The sequence below is a fragment of the Coffea arabica genome, chromosome 11e, assembly GCF_036785885.1.
Source record: "Coffea arabica cultivar ET-39 chromosome 11e, Coffea Arabica ET-39 HiFi, whole genome shotgun sequence".
Taxonomy (NCBI): domain Eukaryota; kingdom Viridiplantae; phylum Streptophyta; class Magnoliopsida; order Gentianales; family Rubiaceae; genus Coffea; species Coffea arabica.
The window spans coordinates 61,400,706-61,419,057 of NC_092331.1; the positions used below are offsets into that span (position 1 = coordinate 61,400,706).

An 18,352-nucleotide genomic window follows, 5' to 3' on the forward strand; every position below is an offset into this window, starting at 1 on the left:
TCTAGGTAGAGTGGTTGGCTCTGTCTCCCGCATTTTTTGCTATTATGATTTCCTATTTTCCATGCCATGCGCCCCTGCCCTTGCCCAGATGAACTTATCCTAGGACCCCTATTTGGCCATTTTTAGTTTTTTTAATCCAGCATCACATAAAATCCTCACTGGCTTTTTCTGGCCGCTTTAATTAATGGAAGAGGGATAAAGGTCGAACCTGGTTTTCTTGAACAGAGCAACATTACGTATACAATTGTGCCTCGGTTCCATATGTCATATTTAAGAAATTGAAAGCCTGCAATTATATGCTTTTAACTACTAAACGTAGAGAAATCATAATTCGGGTGGCTGTCCCGAAAAACAAAAAAAAATGGGAAGACTTCATAAGGGGAATCGAAACTGTTAGGTGTAATCATGTTCGAGTTTTATATTTGGTACATGTTTCAGGTTACACTTACGTTGTTTTGTTATACTCGTGAATTTGGGTTTCTTTGTTGGTTAAAAGTAGTGTGTCAATTTCATCCGTATATACCAAATTGTGTAAAAAGTATAGCAACTTATGTATTCAACAAATATACCTGCGTCCCTCGAGAAGAAACCTGACAATGCTGCTCATATTTCTTGAAAGCCACCTACCAGATGTTCAGAACAAAAGCTTAAAAGGACTGCTTGATCATATTGATGCCCGTGGAAGGTGTTTCGCCATCTTGTGAAGTTCAAGAAGATGTTAGTTAAGCTTATGCTATAACACATCATCCACGGTCATAAATTAGCTTTACAACAAGACCTTAAGTTCCAATGAAGATGGAAACGTGTATTCTATTCTTCTGTTACTCTTAACCTAAACCTGTCAGCTATAGAAAGCTCAGTAATACAGACGCATCTTTGATTTACTTTTGACAGGAGAAAAGGGGGAACAAAGAAAAAACACAATGAACTCTATACCAGTCTAAATACAGATAGTTAAGTGTGTTGAGACTGTCACTATTCTATCTAGCAGATGGGACAAGGGAATCCTTAGAAAGGTCTGGGCTTTCGATATCAAGAAAGCTTGTTAACAGTGTTTTCCTTGAAGATTGTCCTTTTGAACTTCCTGCTGAAGATAGTTTATCAGTTCCTTTTTCAATCTTGATTGCGTCTTGTATGGCCAATATGATTTCCTGCATTCTTGGCCGTGAAGAACCATGCTGTTCCACACACTGGATTGCAACTTCTGCTATTCTCCACACAGATTCCATTTTTACCATTCCTAATAATGTAGAATCTACAATGCTAATCACATCTCCTTTTCGAACCAACGACCTTGCCTGCAAAAGAACAATGTAAATTGTAAAATGATCAACATAGAGTCCATAAGCAGTATTTTAGCCTCTTTTATTGTAACAATGGATCTTTCTTTGAAGTGATTAATAAGATGGCGATACTAAAAATACGGCTTTGAATGTAGGCAGATCGTGAAAAGCAAGATTAGGCCATCTTGTTCATCAAGTGGTCCTCGGAAATCTACCACGCTCGAACCAAATTATTAAAGGAACCGCCTAGGGAAAAGTTGCTGTCTGTTTGCTAGGGAGGTATCAACATACCAGCTTTGCCTAAGACTGGTCCTATGACAATAGAATAACTCACATTTTGTCTAGTTGGTTGATATCACTAGATCTCCTAGTCTGTAGCAGTTCTATTTATGTTTGTAGAGGTGCCTCCGGTTGAAAACAAAATGAATACATGGAAATCTAATGCCTGATCAACTTCGTTTAGAGCAAGAAGAATTTTCCAATAAAATTTGAGTGGACAAAATGATATTTTTATCTCAGTATCTTCATTTAAATCCTTTCCCTTCTGTTTTTAATTCATCAGACTTTTGGAATGCCAGCTCTGACTTGTCTAAACCTTTTAGGCCTTTGGTTGATAAAGATGTTCTGTTTCCCTGCCCCGATTTCTAAGTTTTGTGAGCACCAGAGAACATTTGTTCTATTGCCTTTGATCACATAATCTACACGAAAGGAAAAAAAAAATGGTGTCAACTCACCATCTTCCCGTCATAGACCGTATTTTAACATCTGAAGCCCTTGATATGCAGTATTCTAGAGCAAATGTTTGGAAAAGCAAAAGCAAAAGCTGGCACATCTTTTTGTACTTGGATGTTGCATTATCCTCATTGTTTACTGCATATTATGTTAACACTTTAAAAACATTCCTATTAGAGAATACTCACTCTTTATAATGAATGGACAGAAGTTTTTACAGATTGTTACAAGAGATGCACCGTTTATTCTTTATATTCCACATTTGCAGCAAATATGTTTTAGGGAAGATTTAGTGTCAACTTTAATACTATGACACAAAGGTCTCAATACTGCAGTATAACAGATAAAATTAACAAAAGAAAAAGATAGTTTCTGGTAAAAGAAATTGTAGGAAAACCGTACCCAGTGGACAATGCTCCATTCAGTTCCATATTCCTCGAATGAAACGGGCTTCCTTCCAGAGATGAGTTCCAAAAGAACAACACCAAAACTGTAAACATCACTTTTTTCTGTTAATTGCTGATTTGCATAGTACCTGTATCGTGTAGATGAGAAAAATTTTCAGTGATTACTGAGACAACGGAAGCTCTTAATTAAGATGCAAACTCATGATAAGGACGGCTTACTCAGGATCAAGGTACCCTACTGTTCCTCGTGCCACACTGGATATATGTGTTAAATCTTCTTCAGCTTGCCTTGAAAGTCCAAAGTCAGATACTTTAGCTCTCATATTGTTGTCTAGAAGAATATTGCTTGTTTTCACATCCCGATGAATAATTGTGGGGTTGCATCCAGTGTGTAAATACTCAAGTCCTACAGAAAGCTGAATTAGAGTCACCATGCACCCCCAAATCAACTGCAGATAAACAAGAGAGAGGTTACCACCTTTAGCTGCATCTTCTGCAATCTGAAGACGTGCTAACCAGTCTAAATGCTTCTCGTGGTCAGAACCTGTCAGCAGGTTATTCTCTGGCATTGGTAATTGTTTCAAGAGATGAAGTGATGAAAGAAAGACTAAATATTATACAGGTGTAGTTGAAGACCATTTATATGATCCCGCAAGGTTCCATTGTGCATGTATTCATAGACAAGCATGCGCTGGTGTTCTTCCTCACAGTATCCTATTAATGGAACCAAGTTTCGATGATGGATCCTTGACAAGAGGGCAACCTGTAATTACATTATCTAGTTAGTTGTTGGACTGATATAAATCATTCAAATAATTTTGAGTTTATGAAGAAACATATAACTAGAATCTAGTTGCATACGGCAATGACACAAATTGCTTCATTACTCTCAATTATCTATATAGAGTGGAAGAGCTGTTACATTACCCTAAATATGAATCCATCTAATAACCTGAGAATGATTTTTCCTGCATAGAGTTGTGGTCCTCTTTTAACAGGGTCAGAAGACAAAATTTTACTAGGATATGGATTTACAAAGAGTTGGATTATGTTACAAGTGCAGAAGAGAGAGCTCAACCACTATAACAAATCATGCCCCAACTTAATACTGTGAAGATGGCTCATTATTCAAGTGGGAAAAAATTGAGTCATCTTACGATAGGATTCAAATGTGGTGCGAGCAAGAAAAATATAACTTCTAATTGGCTTAGCTTGTAAACTATGTGCAACTTCTTAAATCATATAACATTGGCATTAGATTATTCTGTCAGTTTATGCCAATTGGATTTGCGAACTACCTCGGTAACAAATTGTCTGGTCCCATGACTTGACGAATCAGCCATGATCTTGACTGCTACCTCCTTTCCATCCTTCAGTTTCCCATAATATACTGGTCCAAAACTTCCTTTTCCAATTTTCCTTGAGAACCTATCGGTTGCTTCTTCAATTTCAGTTGAGGAAAAATAGCACGCCACCCTTTCATCCATTAGAGACCCACCCCGTGTAATTGAGTAGTGAGTCGATGGCTTGGTGCTATTTCGCAAAGAATTACCTGGCCCGAAAAAAAATTTCAGCATTATGTCAAAATCATGATTAGCTATCTCAAGAACTGTGATTAACAAAACTGTAAGGCCACATACCTTTATCGTCAAATTTGTGATAAGATCTTTTTACTCTAATGTAACGTAGTAGAAGTAAGCTTCCCATGAAAAGGACAAAAAGAATTGCTAGCAACCCAACTGAAATTCCAAGCACCAATTTGTAATGCCTCTTGCTCTTTTCCCCCCGTCTTAAATGAGCATTGCCTTCGTATCTGTGAGAAAGAAGCACATATTTTGAGTAGGGAATTGAGCTACAAACTAATAATCTTTTCAGTTTTCATAATCTGCAATAGCCTAATTTGTTTGCCTTCATATTTCCTACATTGTTAGTTATAAGTATACTCACCTAAAAATTTGTTTTCCTGTCAACAATGATGCAGGTATTTCCCCACTCAAGGAGTTGTTCTGGACATATCTGCCACGTACAGGCACAAAATTGTTTCAAATTTACTATGTTAGTCTGCATACAGTTCATCTTTTGAAAAACAGAATATATATTTAAAGAAAGTCTATGGATCCTCTATACTAGATGTTAATACGCTTATGTTGCATAATTGGAGACAGTAAAAATAAAGTTATCCATATCACGACCTACATTTCTTTCAAACTTGGCAAACTTCCAATATAAGAAGGTACTGGACCTGTCAGCTTGTTGTTCTCAAGATGCCTGCAAATATTGTCCAAAAGGCGATGGTGGTCATGCATGGTTGGGATTAAACACTGTTTTTTAAATACTGGTCAATGAGAGAGGCAGCGTTGAGCTTACAGAATTTTAAGATTGACAAGGTTACTCAGATCAGGGATAGGACCAGTGAAAAAGTTGCCATCCAGCCATCTTCAGGAGTAAAAAAGAAACCATTTTAACTGAAGTACAAGCAGATACTAAGTTAAGTGTTTTTGTTATACTTACAACTCTGTCAGGCCTTCCATGTTCTTGAGGTCTGACGGAATTTCACCTTTAACATTCTTACCTGAAAGGAAGCTGTTCAGAAGATGAGTTACATAAGATCCTGCATCACATGCATTCATTCACGAATACAAACCAGTATGTTTTTTTGAATATTAATGGAGTCAAATATCAAAAGAAATGCCCATACTGCCTACAAAAATTTCCTGTCCTGTATTTCATCGAGCCTTATTATTGAGTTTTAGATCTGGGTTTCACCAGTGATTTGGATATGCTTATAAACTTTTGAACGCTGAGACTTGAGCTGATAACTAGGCAAATCATTATCCAATCTAAGAAAGTCCATTGGGGTTGCGTTGAACTTATTGTGCTTAGATATCCTTCTTATTGTTTGCATTAAAATCTAGTCTGTGTTTTTTTCCAGAATGTAATGAGTTATGATCCTGGATTTTGTTTTTCCAGAGAATTGTTTTAACTAAACTAAGAAGATATCTTCCCCCAAGTTCAGTGGACTCACATTATTGTAATTCTTGGTGGTACAGTATCACTGCAATTCACCCATTCCCATGGCGTTGGAATACAAGGATCGCCTTGTTCATCTGTCCAATCACTTTCTGTGGACATTGATCGAATGACGTTGAGAGTGCTCACTTCCATCATAAAGCAACAAAGTCATGAGTTGAATTGAGTAACAATGAAACTTGTAGGTACAAAGCAATCTAAAACTATACAAATTTATAACTGGAGCGACTGCAATCTTACCATCTTTGTCATCCGTCTTTGCAGCTATCTGTACATATCTGCTTATTTCGATGGCATTAAGTAGTGGTCCCCGAGAGGAATCCCTGGTTTCAACAAAGGAGAATGACAACACAAAATCCAGTGTGACATTCATGTAACTTGGCTCGTAAAGCGTGTAACTGCCATTTGCATTTTCTGCTATATTCACAATTGCATTACTGTAATCAGTATAAGGTTGCTCCATTCGAAATTTTCGAGTTTCATTTTCTGCCAAGTCTTGGATTTCAGCAAAATAGGCGTAAGCTCGGGCGTTAGCTGGGAAATCTTCTAGATTTAATCTGTAACTAAGCCTCCCCATTGTGCCAACAACTGCAGTTTGCATCACTTTTACAGGCGGGTATTCCCTTGTGTTGGTGTCAACGTACTTCGCCGTGCTGATTCTTTCTGTGCCAGGAGCTACCCCTACGAGATAGTTTTGCCTCTTTGCCAGATCAGATTCCCATATGCGGTCATAAGGATCATCTGGATACCTGAGACAATCATACATCTGCTGTCATCCGGAATTTAGCCAGAAATGAAGGACTAGTTCTAGTTCAGGTACCTATCCTATCCAATTCTCTCGAATCCTGAAAGCTGAAAAGGTATGCATGCTAACAGCAGAGAATGCTTACCTTATGTCATCCTTGCTCAAAGCCCCAAAATTGACTCTTGCTGCCACTTTTAAGTAGAAATCATCTTCATAGTCTGTGGCATACATCGATAGATTCAGCGGCCTCAGCTCAATAGTGGAGATGAATGGAAATCCCGTGGTTGCACAGCACAAGCATACATCAATGGAATACGAAGGTGCCCGTACGATCATTTCCTTAACATATACTCGAGAGTCGTCAGCCACTGATACAGTTGACCACTTTGTCGCATCCAAGAAAAGCTGAAATTTGGGGTATGGTTCCTCAGTTTCAGAGCTGCCATACAGAAATGTTGCTCGAACAATATATCGCCTTCTTTCTTCAGTTTTTAAAGTGTAGCAATACTTCTTGTTGTCTATAGGAAACTCTCTCCTTGTGCTGTACTGGAGCGGGTTTCCATTTGTGTTTTTCACTTCCACCGATTTTCCATGAGCCATAATTCCAGTATCCGAGTTCCATACTAAGCCTGTACTGGGATCAGTGAAACTTTTGTCGCCTCCACAATCTATACTAATGAATTCTGCATGTTGAATTTGCTAATCGATAAGTTAAGCTTCCTAGAATCCTTATTTCTTTATCTGATAAAGTCTTGTTCTCGAATCTATCTACGTAGTATGATGCTACTTTTTTATTACAAATGGAGTAACTTATATTTCTGGGATTCATTCTCCGAGACATATCACGTATAAAATTAATCTGAGTAATATATAGACGCAAAGGAGGGCATACCTGTAACCTGGCACACGATTGCTGGAGTTAAGCAAACAAAGAAAAGAATGAATTGTGAAGCAGATCCCATTGAAGATCAAGAAGAAGAGAGACTACTGACTGCTGGAAGCATTTAGCACTTAGTGCTGCTTGTGTATCCAAGAAAGACACTACTGTCTACTTACTTCAGCATAAACTCGCTTTACCCAAAATTTTACTTCACTTCAGCATAAAATTTTCTTTTTTTTTTTTAATCATTTCTGATTAGTGAGCTTGGGCAATGTTGAGCCACGTTCGGATGTTCTGTTTGATTTGAGATGTCTGCTTTTTCCCTAGGAAAAGAATTCTAGCTTCATTTTAAAGCTCGCTCACCTTTTCTTGCTTTGGAAAAGAAGCTTAGATTATTAGTGTCCAAGTCCCACCATAAAGCATGAAAGCAAGAAAATATCCTTCATTTCTTTGTGTTTCCTTTGCCTGGGTTGAGTGTGAATGGCAACGAGGACATAAATTTGACAAACCAACCATCAGTGGGTCCTGACAAGCGGCTGTTCACTTCTATCTATGTATTGGACGATGCATGTGAATTATTCTACTGCTCGGTCTTTGCATGTGGGGGGTAGCAGGTCATTACTGCGTTTGGCAGAATTATAGAACTGTACTTTTTGATTGGAGTATTTTGTTATTATATCTGGGTAAAAGAAAGTAGGTCCAATTGATTATTTTGCTATTATTATATCTGGAAAAAGGAAAGTAACTCCAAGGCAAGGCATGCAGAGAATCTCAAAAGCAAGGAAAAGAAAACTTCTTGCTTTATCCTTTTGCTTTTCGATGACAACAAAATCTCTTTTCTTGTCACTTTAGACCCAACTTGTCTTCAACCTTTGTAGGGTTAGGATTTAGGAAGAGCGAGATGCTGCCCCTCCTGTTTAGGAACAATAATGTGGGATTCGTGATTGCCAATTGGATCCCAACTCCATCAGAACAATGTGGATTCTATCGTGCGTTCAATGTCTACATCATAAAAATACAACTAGAATGTGTTTTATTAGCGTTTGTTTTCTTATCAAAAGGATCAGATGACAATTCCTAAGCCGTGGAAGAATTTCATGGTAGAATTATACAGGGCCCAAGGATTTTCAGGGTGCAATGCGGTAAATTGTCAAAGAAAAGGTTGTTCTAGCATTAAGAAAATGTTCGAATGGATTAGGAGACGGATTAAAATTGACAGTAATTGAGTATCAATTCGAATCTGAGCCCGGTGCCTTCTGCAACCTGTTTGGCCCATAGAAAGAATAAAGGGCCTAACAACGTCCACCACAATTCCATCTCTTTTATCAAACGTGGCCTGCCCACAGAAAGATTAAAAGGCTTAACAATATCCACCATTATCGCACGGCAAATGGGCCTGTTGCACTACCTACGTCAAGAAGTGAACCAATGGAGAGTATAGGTAGTTTGGGAGTTTAGAATAGAAAAGAAAAGAAACAAAGGTGAAGTTAGAAAAGAGAAAAAGAATGGGAAAGGATTAAGTTTCTATCTAAGTTGTTGGGAGCTTTAAGAAAGAAAAGGTCATAAGTGATATTTTTTGTTTGAGAGTTGAAGACAATGAAAAGAAAAGATACTCAAATAAGTTACTTTACAAATTTGCCCTTTTTGTAAACAAATGTGAATTAAGTAATGAGAGACTCATTAATTAGAAATTAAATTTTTTTGTATCATGATTTTAAGGGCAATATTGTTATATTAAAAAATTCACTTGAAGCTCCGTGTCTTCCTTCCTTCCCCGCCCAACTTTGGACAGAAAGTTTTTCGAGACACATGGAGAAGTGAAATCTTTCCAAATCTTTTCTTTTACTTCTCATTTTTGCTTTCAAACGATGGAAAAAGTTTATTACCCTTTCAAAACCTTTCTTTTCTATTCATTTCCTTCCTCCCAAACTAGCTATAAAGGTTCCAAACGAGAAAGCACTACACTTGAGCAGAACCAACTAAAAAGCACGATAAGATGTACCAGCAGATTGATTAATATTGCAATTGTATCTCTTTTCTGTTTTGTTTTGTAAACCTCTATGTCCGCATTGAATCCCCCGTTAATCCGGAGTCATACGCTGTTTAAGGGGATGACCCTCCCAACATTATTTGGAACTCGAAACTTTACTTAAAAGTATATATCTAGTTCCTTGGTTAAGGGGTGAATTAATATTGTGGTTGTATCGTTGTAGATTATAGGCATTAAGCCTTCAACGTGTTTTTTTTTAACTCCATAATAAAACTTGACCTGGGACTTGCAGTAGAATTTGATGATATAAGAGAATTTCAAATGCGGAGCTCCCCCAATATGATTGTCTGATCTATATAAGGTCTAGTTGAACGGCATACGAAATCAAGAACCCCTTGACCTTTTCTTATTCATCGAATTTATTTTGTATTTTGGTTTTAGAATCATGTGGGATTGTCTTTGACCACATTATTACCACAACCAAGCCATTAATTTAGTCCGCATTAGCAAGAACCATGATTTACCACCGCAAAATCTTAAGATGATCAAAATTGCAAGAAAAATCAGGCTTGGAAACAAGGAATAATTGCACTGCCGAAAGCACAATTAGCATCCGAGAGTAACTGAAGAAGCAGCAAACCAAGGCAACGTTGGAGACGCAACTTAGAATAGAATATATCCTTTCCTTTTCTTGGAGAAGAAAAGGTTACGCAACTAAGCAGCAAACCTTTTGTGGGCTCTTTATAAAAGGCTCTTCAGAAAAAGCTCCTTTTTTTGGTAGTATTTTGGTTCTCTTCTTCTTCTTCTTCTTCTTCTTTTTCTTTTTTTTTCCCCATCAAAAAGCTCAAAAGGTTAGGATCAAGTGGAATGTGGCAAAATAAGCCTCAGAAATCTTCTTTCGGAGATTCCATCAAAGCCCTTGAAGCTGACATCCAACATGCCAATTATCTGTAAGCCTTTCTAGTTAGAAGATTGTCCCTTCATTTATAAAGCAAGTTCTTTTGTCCGTTTTCTTTTATGATACTCGGTAACTTTTGGGATAGATAATGTCATATAGTTTTTCCTGGAGCTTTAATATTTTGATGTTCACTTGCATTTTCCACCATGATATGTTCAGATGATCAATTATAATCTCTTGTAAAATTCAACTCCTTATAGTTAAAGCTGGGTGGCGGCAGTTGGATGAACATGATCATAGACTTTTACTGGCTGGTTGGTCTGAGCTTGTACGTTTGAGAATCTAAAGTCGGTAAATTAAAAATGTGCATTTGTGTTAATAGCATTTTATCTGGAAGAAAATGGTAAGTAATGCTAATTGAGATCAATTTCTATAGCGTGGTGTGTGGACCATTTTAGCTAAAATGGGAAGGTGTCTCGCTCCCGGGTTAACTAATCTCAAAAGATTATTGGGTCAGGATGTATGTGGTGTTTCCACCCTTCACTGTACACCAAAAAAAAAAAAAGGATCAACGTTTTTTGCCCCTCCTTTTTGCATTTTTCTTTGTCTTCGTCAATAAAGAAATTGATAATTATGTTTTCATGCCTAGCACATGTCCATAAACGAAGTTAAAAGATTCTGAATGATATTACTTCGTAATCATTATGTTATTCATGTGCTTAATCATATTCAACTTTGCTCCAATACTATGTTCTTGAATGCTGAACTTTTGTTCTTTTCTTTTTCCTGACCATTACATGTTGTAATGATCTTTTCTAAACGCATGCAACTAGAATAGCATTTGATTAATAATGGGTTGGATTTCTATCCATTTGCAGGGCAGCTGCTCTCCCACGAGATTCAGGTCAGGGATGTTTTCAGATGAAAGTCTCGTACAGCCCTCTTGCTGCGTTGCTGCTTTTTCTGACAGAGTGGATGGACTGCCTACCAAGGTGTTTAGGCCTCTTTCACATACTTGTGTATAAGGTGAGGTTCATATTCTTAATTAATTACGGTTACCTCTAAATGTCATTGACAAGTTCTCTGTTTCCCGGATAATCTTCAAGCTCATTTTCTCACGCTCTTCAATCTCACCATAAGAATCTGAAAAATATCCTCTGTAATTTGATGTTCAGGTATATGTGGATGGTATGCCAAAGATATCCTCACAAGAGAGGAGAGCCAGCTTGAGAGAATTCTATGGTCTTTATTCTTTCATTTCTTCCACAATTCATATCTTACTTGACTACCCCTCAAATTCATCTAATACAACCTAACCCGCATTGCAAATTGTTCCAGCTGTTATTTATCCCTCCTTGAAGCAACTTGAGGGAGCTTTGAAGGAATTGATGGAGGACAGGTACAAAAGAGCGCAATGCTCTGACGTCTTAAGCGATGAGGAGACGGAAGCAACTCATAAAGGTCCACAAAGAGACGATGAATGTGGCATATGCTTGGAAACAGGTTCCCAGGTTGTCTTGCCCTATTGTGGCCACTCCATGTGTCTATCGTACGATTCTCAAATTTCCATTATGCTTTGGAAAAGAAATTGCCGACAAAATTCACTCATTTCTATTCTCGACTTAGGTTGGTTCGATCTCCATCCTGCCCTTTTTGCCGGGGCAGCTTGAAGAGAGTGAGCTCTGGAGACTTGTGGATTCTGATGGGCAACTGTGATGTTGTGGATACCATTACCCTTGCAAAAGAGAATTTGAGGCAGTTCTACCTTTACATGGAGAAACTGCCACTCCCGGTGACGGTGCCGGACAACGGTTATCTGTCTTTTGATTACATGGTTTAACTCACAGAGAAGCGGACTTCATCTCCTGATGAATGCGCAGTTTGAATTTACTGCCGCTTGCTATATTGAGTTTGGAGCATCTCAGCTCAAAGCCTGAGGCCTTGCACCATAGACTAATTGACAGCCAAAAACATGAAAAGATACTACTGTGAGTCAGCAATGAATTAGTTGACCTCAATTGGTTTGTGGTGCTATGACCTGTTGCAGTTGACGTGTGGCACTCGAAAACATATGTTTGGAAGAATGAACGAGTAGACAATAAATCATCCTTGTTGTCTCATCCCCGTAATCATTTTACCTGATTCTGGAAAGTGAATGATACATATTGGGAAATGCATTCGCTTTGCTCGGCATGTGGACCTGACAAAACAGTATAAGAATTGAAAGATCATGCGTTAGTGCTACTTTGGTCAAGGAATATTGTGGCTGCTGCTGCTGCTGCATGGATACAATGAAAAACTTTTTGACATTAAATTCTGAAACAAGCGCTCAGTAGTGCTAATTTTACTACTATCATCATCATCTTCAGTGAGAAGCGTGCGGCTGGTAGAGAATAGAGATGGACTTGTGACCGTGCCAAAAACATCCTCCGTTTCTCTGCCAGTAGTGTTATAGACTTGTAAGTAGTGTCTTCGCCTTTTTTTGGCCTTTTTCTTGTTGGATGGTCGATTTATGGAAGACCCAAAAAAAAAAAAAAAGGATGCAGTCATATCAGGCTCAGTCAGATCTGTATGTGGCTTTGGTCCATATATATATATATATGTATCCCTATCTATGGGAGTATTGCATCAAGAGCACATATAGACCGCCGAATTTGTGAAACGAGATGAAACCATAACTAAAGGGCCAAAATGGAGGGAAGTATCTATCTACCTATCTATCTGTAGCCCGTTTAAGTGAACACTGTGAAAAGATCCACACGAGGCCAATGATTATTTTGGGTTTGAATGCTCACTTTCTTCTCCTTCTTCTTCTTTTTCTTTTCTTTTTTATTTTATTTTTTTTCTTCTTTCTCTCTACGACTTTTTTTTTATTTGTACACGAGAAGTTTTAAACTCAAATCTTTTACTTACAATTCTTTCCACCTTAACATCCAACCCAATCCTCCCCTCTCTCTATAACTTAATTACTCCAAGGGCAACATGGTATCGTTAATTTATCATCTATGCTTAAATAAGTAAAAGGTCCAATTCATCTATAGGTTTGGCTAATTGAGAGGGGTTTTTGGTGCTAGTTTTTTTTGCAAAAGTACTATTTATTTATATTAATAATTATTATCTTCTCTTATATATATATTTTTTATTTAATATTATCTTTTTTTTATATTTATTTATTTTTTAAATTAATTTTTATATATTTAAAAAGGGTAAAAAATCTCAGCGGCCACTAAACTATTGGTCGGATCATGTTTTGGCCATCAAACTATTTTTCGTCAGTAATTGGCCACTAAACAACTTAATCAGTAAACTTGTGACCATTTAGTCGATAATTGCTCTTAATCTATAAAATTAGCAATTAATCTATGAAATAGGGTCGCTTAATTGTTGGACAAAATTACCCTGAATTTTGCCACATGTATAGCTAATTTCACAAATTAAAAGCAATTATCGACTAAATGGTCACGGATTTACTGATTAAGTTGTTTAGTGGCCAATTACTAACGAAAAATAGTTTGATGGGTAAAACATGATCTAACCAATAGTTTAGTGGCCGTTGAGATTTTTTGCCCATTTAAAAATATAACATCTGAAATGTATTTTAATGGTGGCTGACGGGAATGTGTGGAATTATGTAGTGTAATAATTTAGCATGAAGTAGGTGTACGGACGACGACAGGAAAAGACTAACATTTTGCATCCATCAACTCCTCAAATTTGGCCAGCTGTATAAGACGACGAAAATGGAAAGTTAGTAACAGTTGTAATTGGAGGAAACGGGGCAGGAACTGTTGTCAGATTACAGAGACAACCGTTCCTCCTGAAGCTTCACGGTCACCATGTGGCCTCAAAAATTTGTGCGATTCAGATTACAGCATGTAACTCGATTTTCACGCTATGTGTGGGATTCACAAAAATTTATTCTAAAGTTATTCCGTGTGTAAAAAAAGTTACGCGACATGCAACAAATGTTACGCGCTGTTGGAAAATGTACAAACTGCCACAAACGGTTGCATCTGAAACCATTTGTGCCCCTTGTCCGTAATTGGCCGTAATTGGAGATGACAGTTGACATACGGCTCAAAAAATAGAACACAAAGTGGATACATGAGAAAACCCGCATTAAAAATTTAACCCCAACCTTTTTGAAAATAAATTTTAAAAAAAAATTTTGAAAATTTTCTTGTTATGAATTCAAAAAAATTTAATTTCCAACATACTACAGGAGTTTAGAACCCATCCTAAATTAATCCACTCCAGTCCATGGTTGGTTGGTTGGTTTGGTTTGGTTCTTCTTTGAACCGTCAACGTCTGCAGGTAAAATAAAGGGCAAAAAAAAGACAGCAGCGGGGCCGAGATGCACGTAATGATGCTTTGAAAGACGTCGCTCTCGCACTGCCGCATACCCCTCCAACTCCAATAGTCTTTGTTTGATGACACTTAAATATAAATACATATAATAGAAGAAGAAGAGGAGTCCCTTTCGAACCTCCACATCGATGTTTTTCTTTTTTTAAAAAAAATTGGCAATTTCGATTTTGATGAAGAGCCGAAGAACCAAACGCAGCCAAGAGAAGAGCAGAAAGTTTCACTTTGGAGAGAGACCGCATCTCTCACTCTTCATTCCGTCGCATATTCTTGTGTTGGAATAAATAGTGATGGTGTTGCCATTGAGAATCAAATTATGTGCTTGCGGTAACTAGGGACTAAAAAGCCCCCCCCCCCCCCCCCCCCCTTAGGGAAGGATTGAGAAGAATAAATAGGCAAGGAAAATAACACGAGCGAGCGTCGCAAGAGCGAGAGGAAGGAAGATTAGAAAAAAAGGCCTAAGACCTAAGTTTGGGGATGCAAAAATTCTTGCTTTTGATAAAATTAAAGAAAAGGAGGAGTCCACTTGAAAGGAGTTCATCCTCCCAAATTGTTAATAACCAATCATGCTCATCGTCTCATCTTCATTTTCTTCTTCTTCTTCTTTCTTTTTTTTGGGTTCACCAAATAGTTGTCTTTTTTTAACGTAAAGGGGCACTTGTTAGTGGGCATTTCCCTTTTATAGCCATTAACAAGTGGCTTTTCAGATCACAGCTCCCCCTTCTGCCCCACTCTCAAAACGTAAAAACTGAAAACTCCACGTTGAAATTTTCTCATAAGTCTGGGACCTAATTCATACGGGTACAAAAGTTGACTCAAGACCAGTCTCTCCTACTTTTTTTTTTTTTTGTTTTTTTGTCACAATAGTAATATATTTTCTTATAAGCTAATCTATCATAATCTAGAGGGAAGTGGAGTAGATGGGAATAGAAACTCCATCAAAAAAAATCACATATAACGGCAATTTGGTGGCAAACACCACCAAGATTTAAAGTGCTTTGTAGTGACCACCAAGCCAAAGGACTAGTAACACAAATAATCTCTCCCACGCCGCTGGTCCTGTATCTAAGCCATCTTTTTTTTTTTTTGTGGTTGCACTGTGGATTTATTTTATTTTTTGCGATGCAGATTAGGACGCATCAGGGTGCAGAACATCAACTCACGAGTCACAACAGTTGAGAATGCATTAGTTAATCGCCTGGCATGTCCACTAATGAACAAAACAAATTCAGCTCTACTTACTTAATTAGTGTTAAATCGTGTCATAATCGGTCCCACCATGCGTGGTACCGCTACTCCAAAAATTAAAGTGGATTACTACTTTACAACTGCAAGCATATTGGAGGCAGCCCCTGCTAAAGGCTTTTTTCCCTCCCCTCCCTTTCGTTTTGTTGAAAAGATTGAAAAGAAAAGTAAATGTTTCGAGGAGATGACACCTTGCCTCCGAGGCCCTCTCAGTCTCCTCTCTCTTTCTCTCTGTCTCTGCACTGCACATCATCATGGTGGACTCAACTCAACTCAATCAACTGTGTCAGTCCGTGTTGAGTCCCTGACACCCTTTATCGTGACCCAACTCAGTATCCAATTGGTTGTTGCCCCCATGAATTTTACCACCGTTCCATGATTGATAATCAAGAAATTTCTGGCCACCAAGTAACTAAACAGCTTGCATGTACAGCATATGCATGGGCACTGAATGAATTATGATATGCTCAAATAATAATGAATGAGGTTTCGATGCCACTGCTAATAGCTATATGTGTCTGACGACCTTTAAAGATGCAAAGGAAACGCATTGAAATGGATGGATGAATAAGTTAATTAAGGAATCTCTCGATTACTTTCAAGTTGGCCAAAAAAAGGATAATTGTTAAACAAAAAAAAAAAGAGGTTTCCAGATTGTGAAAGTCGCGCTCCGGGAATATGGAGACAGCAACACAAAGAAAGTAAGGAAGGTCTCTAAAGTAACCGGCCAGGGATCAGGGATGCGTTGTGCTCGGCTGCTGCTGCTTACATTGAAATAGGAAAGTAGGAAAATCTTTAAACTCCGTTTTTTGATTTGTCAGGGTGAATGCGGTAAGGTGGGGGCTCCGTCTCGTGATTGCATGTGTTGCCATACTTAGCACGGAAGCACATAACGCATAAAACAAAGAATATTTGAGTGAATGAGCCTGGCCTCAATTACAAGTACACCAGTACAAGGCGCTTTCAACCCATACAATCATGATTGAGGGGATCTAGCCAATTAAGTTACTGTGTGTTTTTTTTTCTTTTCTTTCTTGGCTCTACCCATGAAAGCTTTGAAGTGATTGAGGTTTACAACTGGTAATCAATAATTGGCTCGTTAAAAAAAGAAGTCAAGGAATTTGGTGAAATGTAAAGGGACGACGAAAAGGGCTTTTCTTTTCTTTCTCATGAACCATTCGTTCTTCAAAACCCTTTCTCCGGCCAAAAAGTACGATAGCTCTGCGGCCACCTGGGCTCTAGGCGGCCTCCTCTACCCTTGCCAAAGCAACTTTTTGGTTAAATGATTATTATCTAGAAGAAGCATGCATAATTTGGGTAAAACGGCTTTAATAGCCGGGTAAGGTATGCGAGATTCATCCACCACTAGCATGTGATCTCGATTTCCTTGATCAAATTAATGTATTTGAACTTTAATCAAGCAAGCATAATTTTCTCAAAAGCATGTACAAAAAGGAAGTCTCTAGTTTGACCGACCATCTTCTCAAGTTAGTCTATGGATGTTTGTGGTTTTGCACCAAAGCAAAGAAAGGATCTTTATGGTTTGACTTAACTAAGCAGCAGCAGCAGCAGCAGTTTGTTTGAGACTTGAGAGTAGAAAAAGCTTAACTCGGATTGGATGCTGATGAATACTTGTCTCGATATCTTCATGGTCAAGGTTAAATCTACAGGGGATTATAATAACTTCATCTCTTTTGGACTGTCACCTTTCCGGTTAACAATTGGATAAAATGTCTGGGATATGAATTACTACTAAAAACGGGCGCTTGTCTTCTTGTTAATACACTTTTCCGGAGTGCTTTTTCCGACATGAAAGTATGAAACCAACTAACATAATAACTTCTTAAATTTACACTCTTAAAACTTCTAAACATAAATAGCATGGCATGCAATTTCTCTTGCGAAGCTGTATCAATGATTTTGAATTTTCTCATGAGAAATTGCTTGATGATTGTAGCTTGAGGTTGAACATCTTTGTCGCTTATATGAGATTTAGCACTTTATCTTGCCAGCTTCTTTCGTCTTGGCCAATGCTATGTCCACAAGGCATTAATTAACACAACATTTTTTTTGCCGTGAACTTTCTTGCTAAGACGTGGATAAAATGACTAGGATACGAATTGCTAGCTCGAGATGGATGCTTGTCTTCTTGTTACTACACCTTTTGAGGGGATGTTTTTTCTTGAAAAAAAATACTAAATTTAGGCCCACATGCCATTTAATCCCCTTAATCTTGATCATAATTTTCTGTCTTATACTGATAGATCAAGGCATAAGCATGTAGGAGTTTTGAGTGCGGGGCCATCGACGGATAGTGGGGAACATAATTCCAAACATAATAGTTTTATGACTCTGATTACTAACATAGTTTTATGCGAGGTTAATGTTGACGATGAGGATTCAGAAGGAGATGGTGGTGTTTCACAGTTCATATGTTCAAGAAATGCACTAAGTTAGGCCTCCTAGCTCAGAATAAACCTCTCTCACCTATTGGGAGGAATAAATCATCACATATATATATATATTCTTACAATTCATGCACGACGTGATAATGTGGATTTCCAATTGATTAATTCCAGGACAAGGAAATGTAATTGTTCTATATATTTTCATTTATGGTCTGTCTAGTGGGTGCCCTATTGACACTCCTTAAGATGTATTTTAGGTGTTAGATCTTTAAAAATATAAAATTAGTTGGAAAAAGCGTATAAATGCAAAGGGAATAATTAGGGAAAGTGTATAAACGCTTTTATACAAAAGGAATAATAAGAAAAAGC

The 18,352-nt window shown here is 37.8% G+C and overlaps 2 protein-coding genes across 2 annotated transcripts; one reads left to right on the forward strand and one right to left on the reverse strand.

The window, feature by feature from the left end:
* Positions 1-633: 633 nt before the first annotated feature.
* Positions 634-7,492, reverse strand: LOC113719177 (probable LRR receptor-like serine/threonine-protein kinase At1g67720). Its single transcript, XM_027244286.2, has 15 exons — positions 7,090-7,492; positions 6,343-6,880; positions 5,693-6,201; positions 5,448-5,580; positions 4,934-5,005; positions 4,790-4,858; positions 4,619-4,690; positions 4,370-4,438; positions 4,063-4,235; positions 3,721-3,974; positions 3,059-3,185; positions 2,901-2,966; positions 2,642-2,828; positions 2,418-2,550; positions 634-1,298 (listed from the first exon to the last, which is right to left on the reverse strand). Exons 1-15 carry the CDS (start codon positions 7,157-7,159, stop codon positions 981-983), a joined length of 2,790 nt encoding a protein of 929 aa, XP_027100087.1. The 5' UTR covers positions 7,160-7,492; the 3' UTR covers positions 634-980.
* A 2,152-nt stretch (positions 7,493-9,644) lies between these two features.
* LOC113718754 (E3 ubiquitin-protein ligase AIRP2) lies at positions 9,645-12,525 on the forward strand. Its single transcript, XM_027243666.2, has 5 exons — positions 9,645-10,017; positions 10,844-10,991; positions 11,141-11,207; positions 11,304-11,522; positions 11,591-12,525. The coding sequence occupies exons 1-5, from the start codon at positions 9,935-9,937 to the stop codon at positions 11,803-11,805; spliced, it is 732 nt and encodes a 243-aa protein (XP_027099467.1). The 5' UTR covers positions 9,645-9,934; the 3' UTR covers positions 11,806-12,525.
* Positions 12,526-18,352: the final 5,827 nt, after the last annotated feature.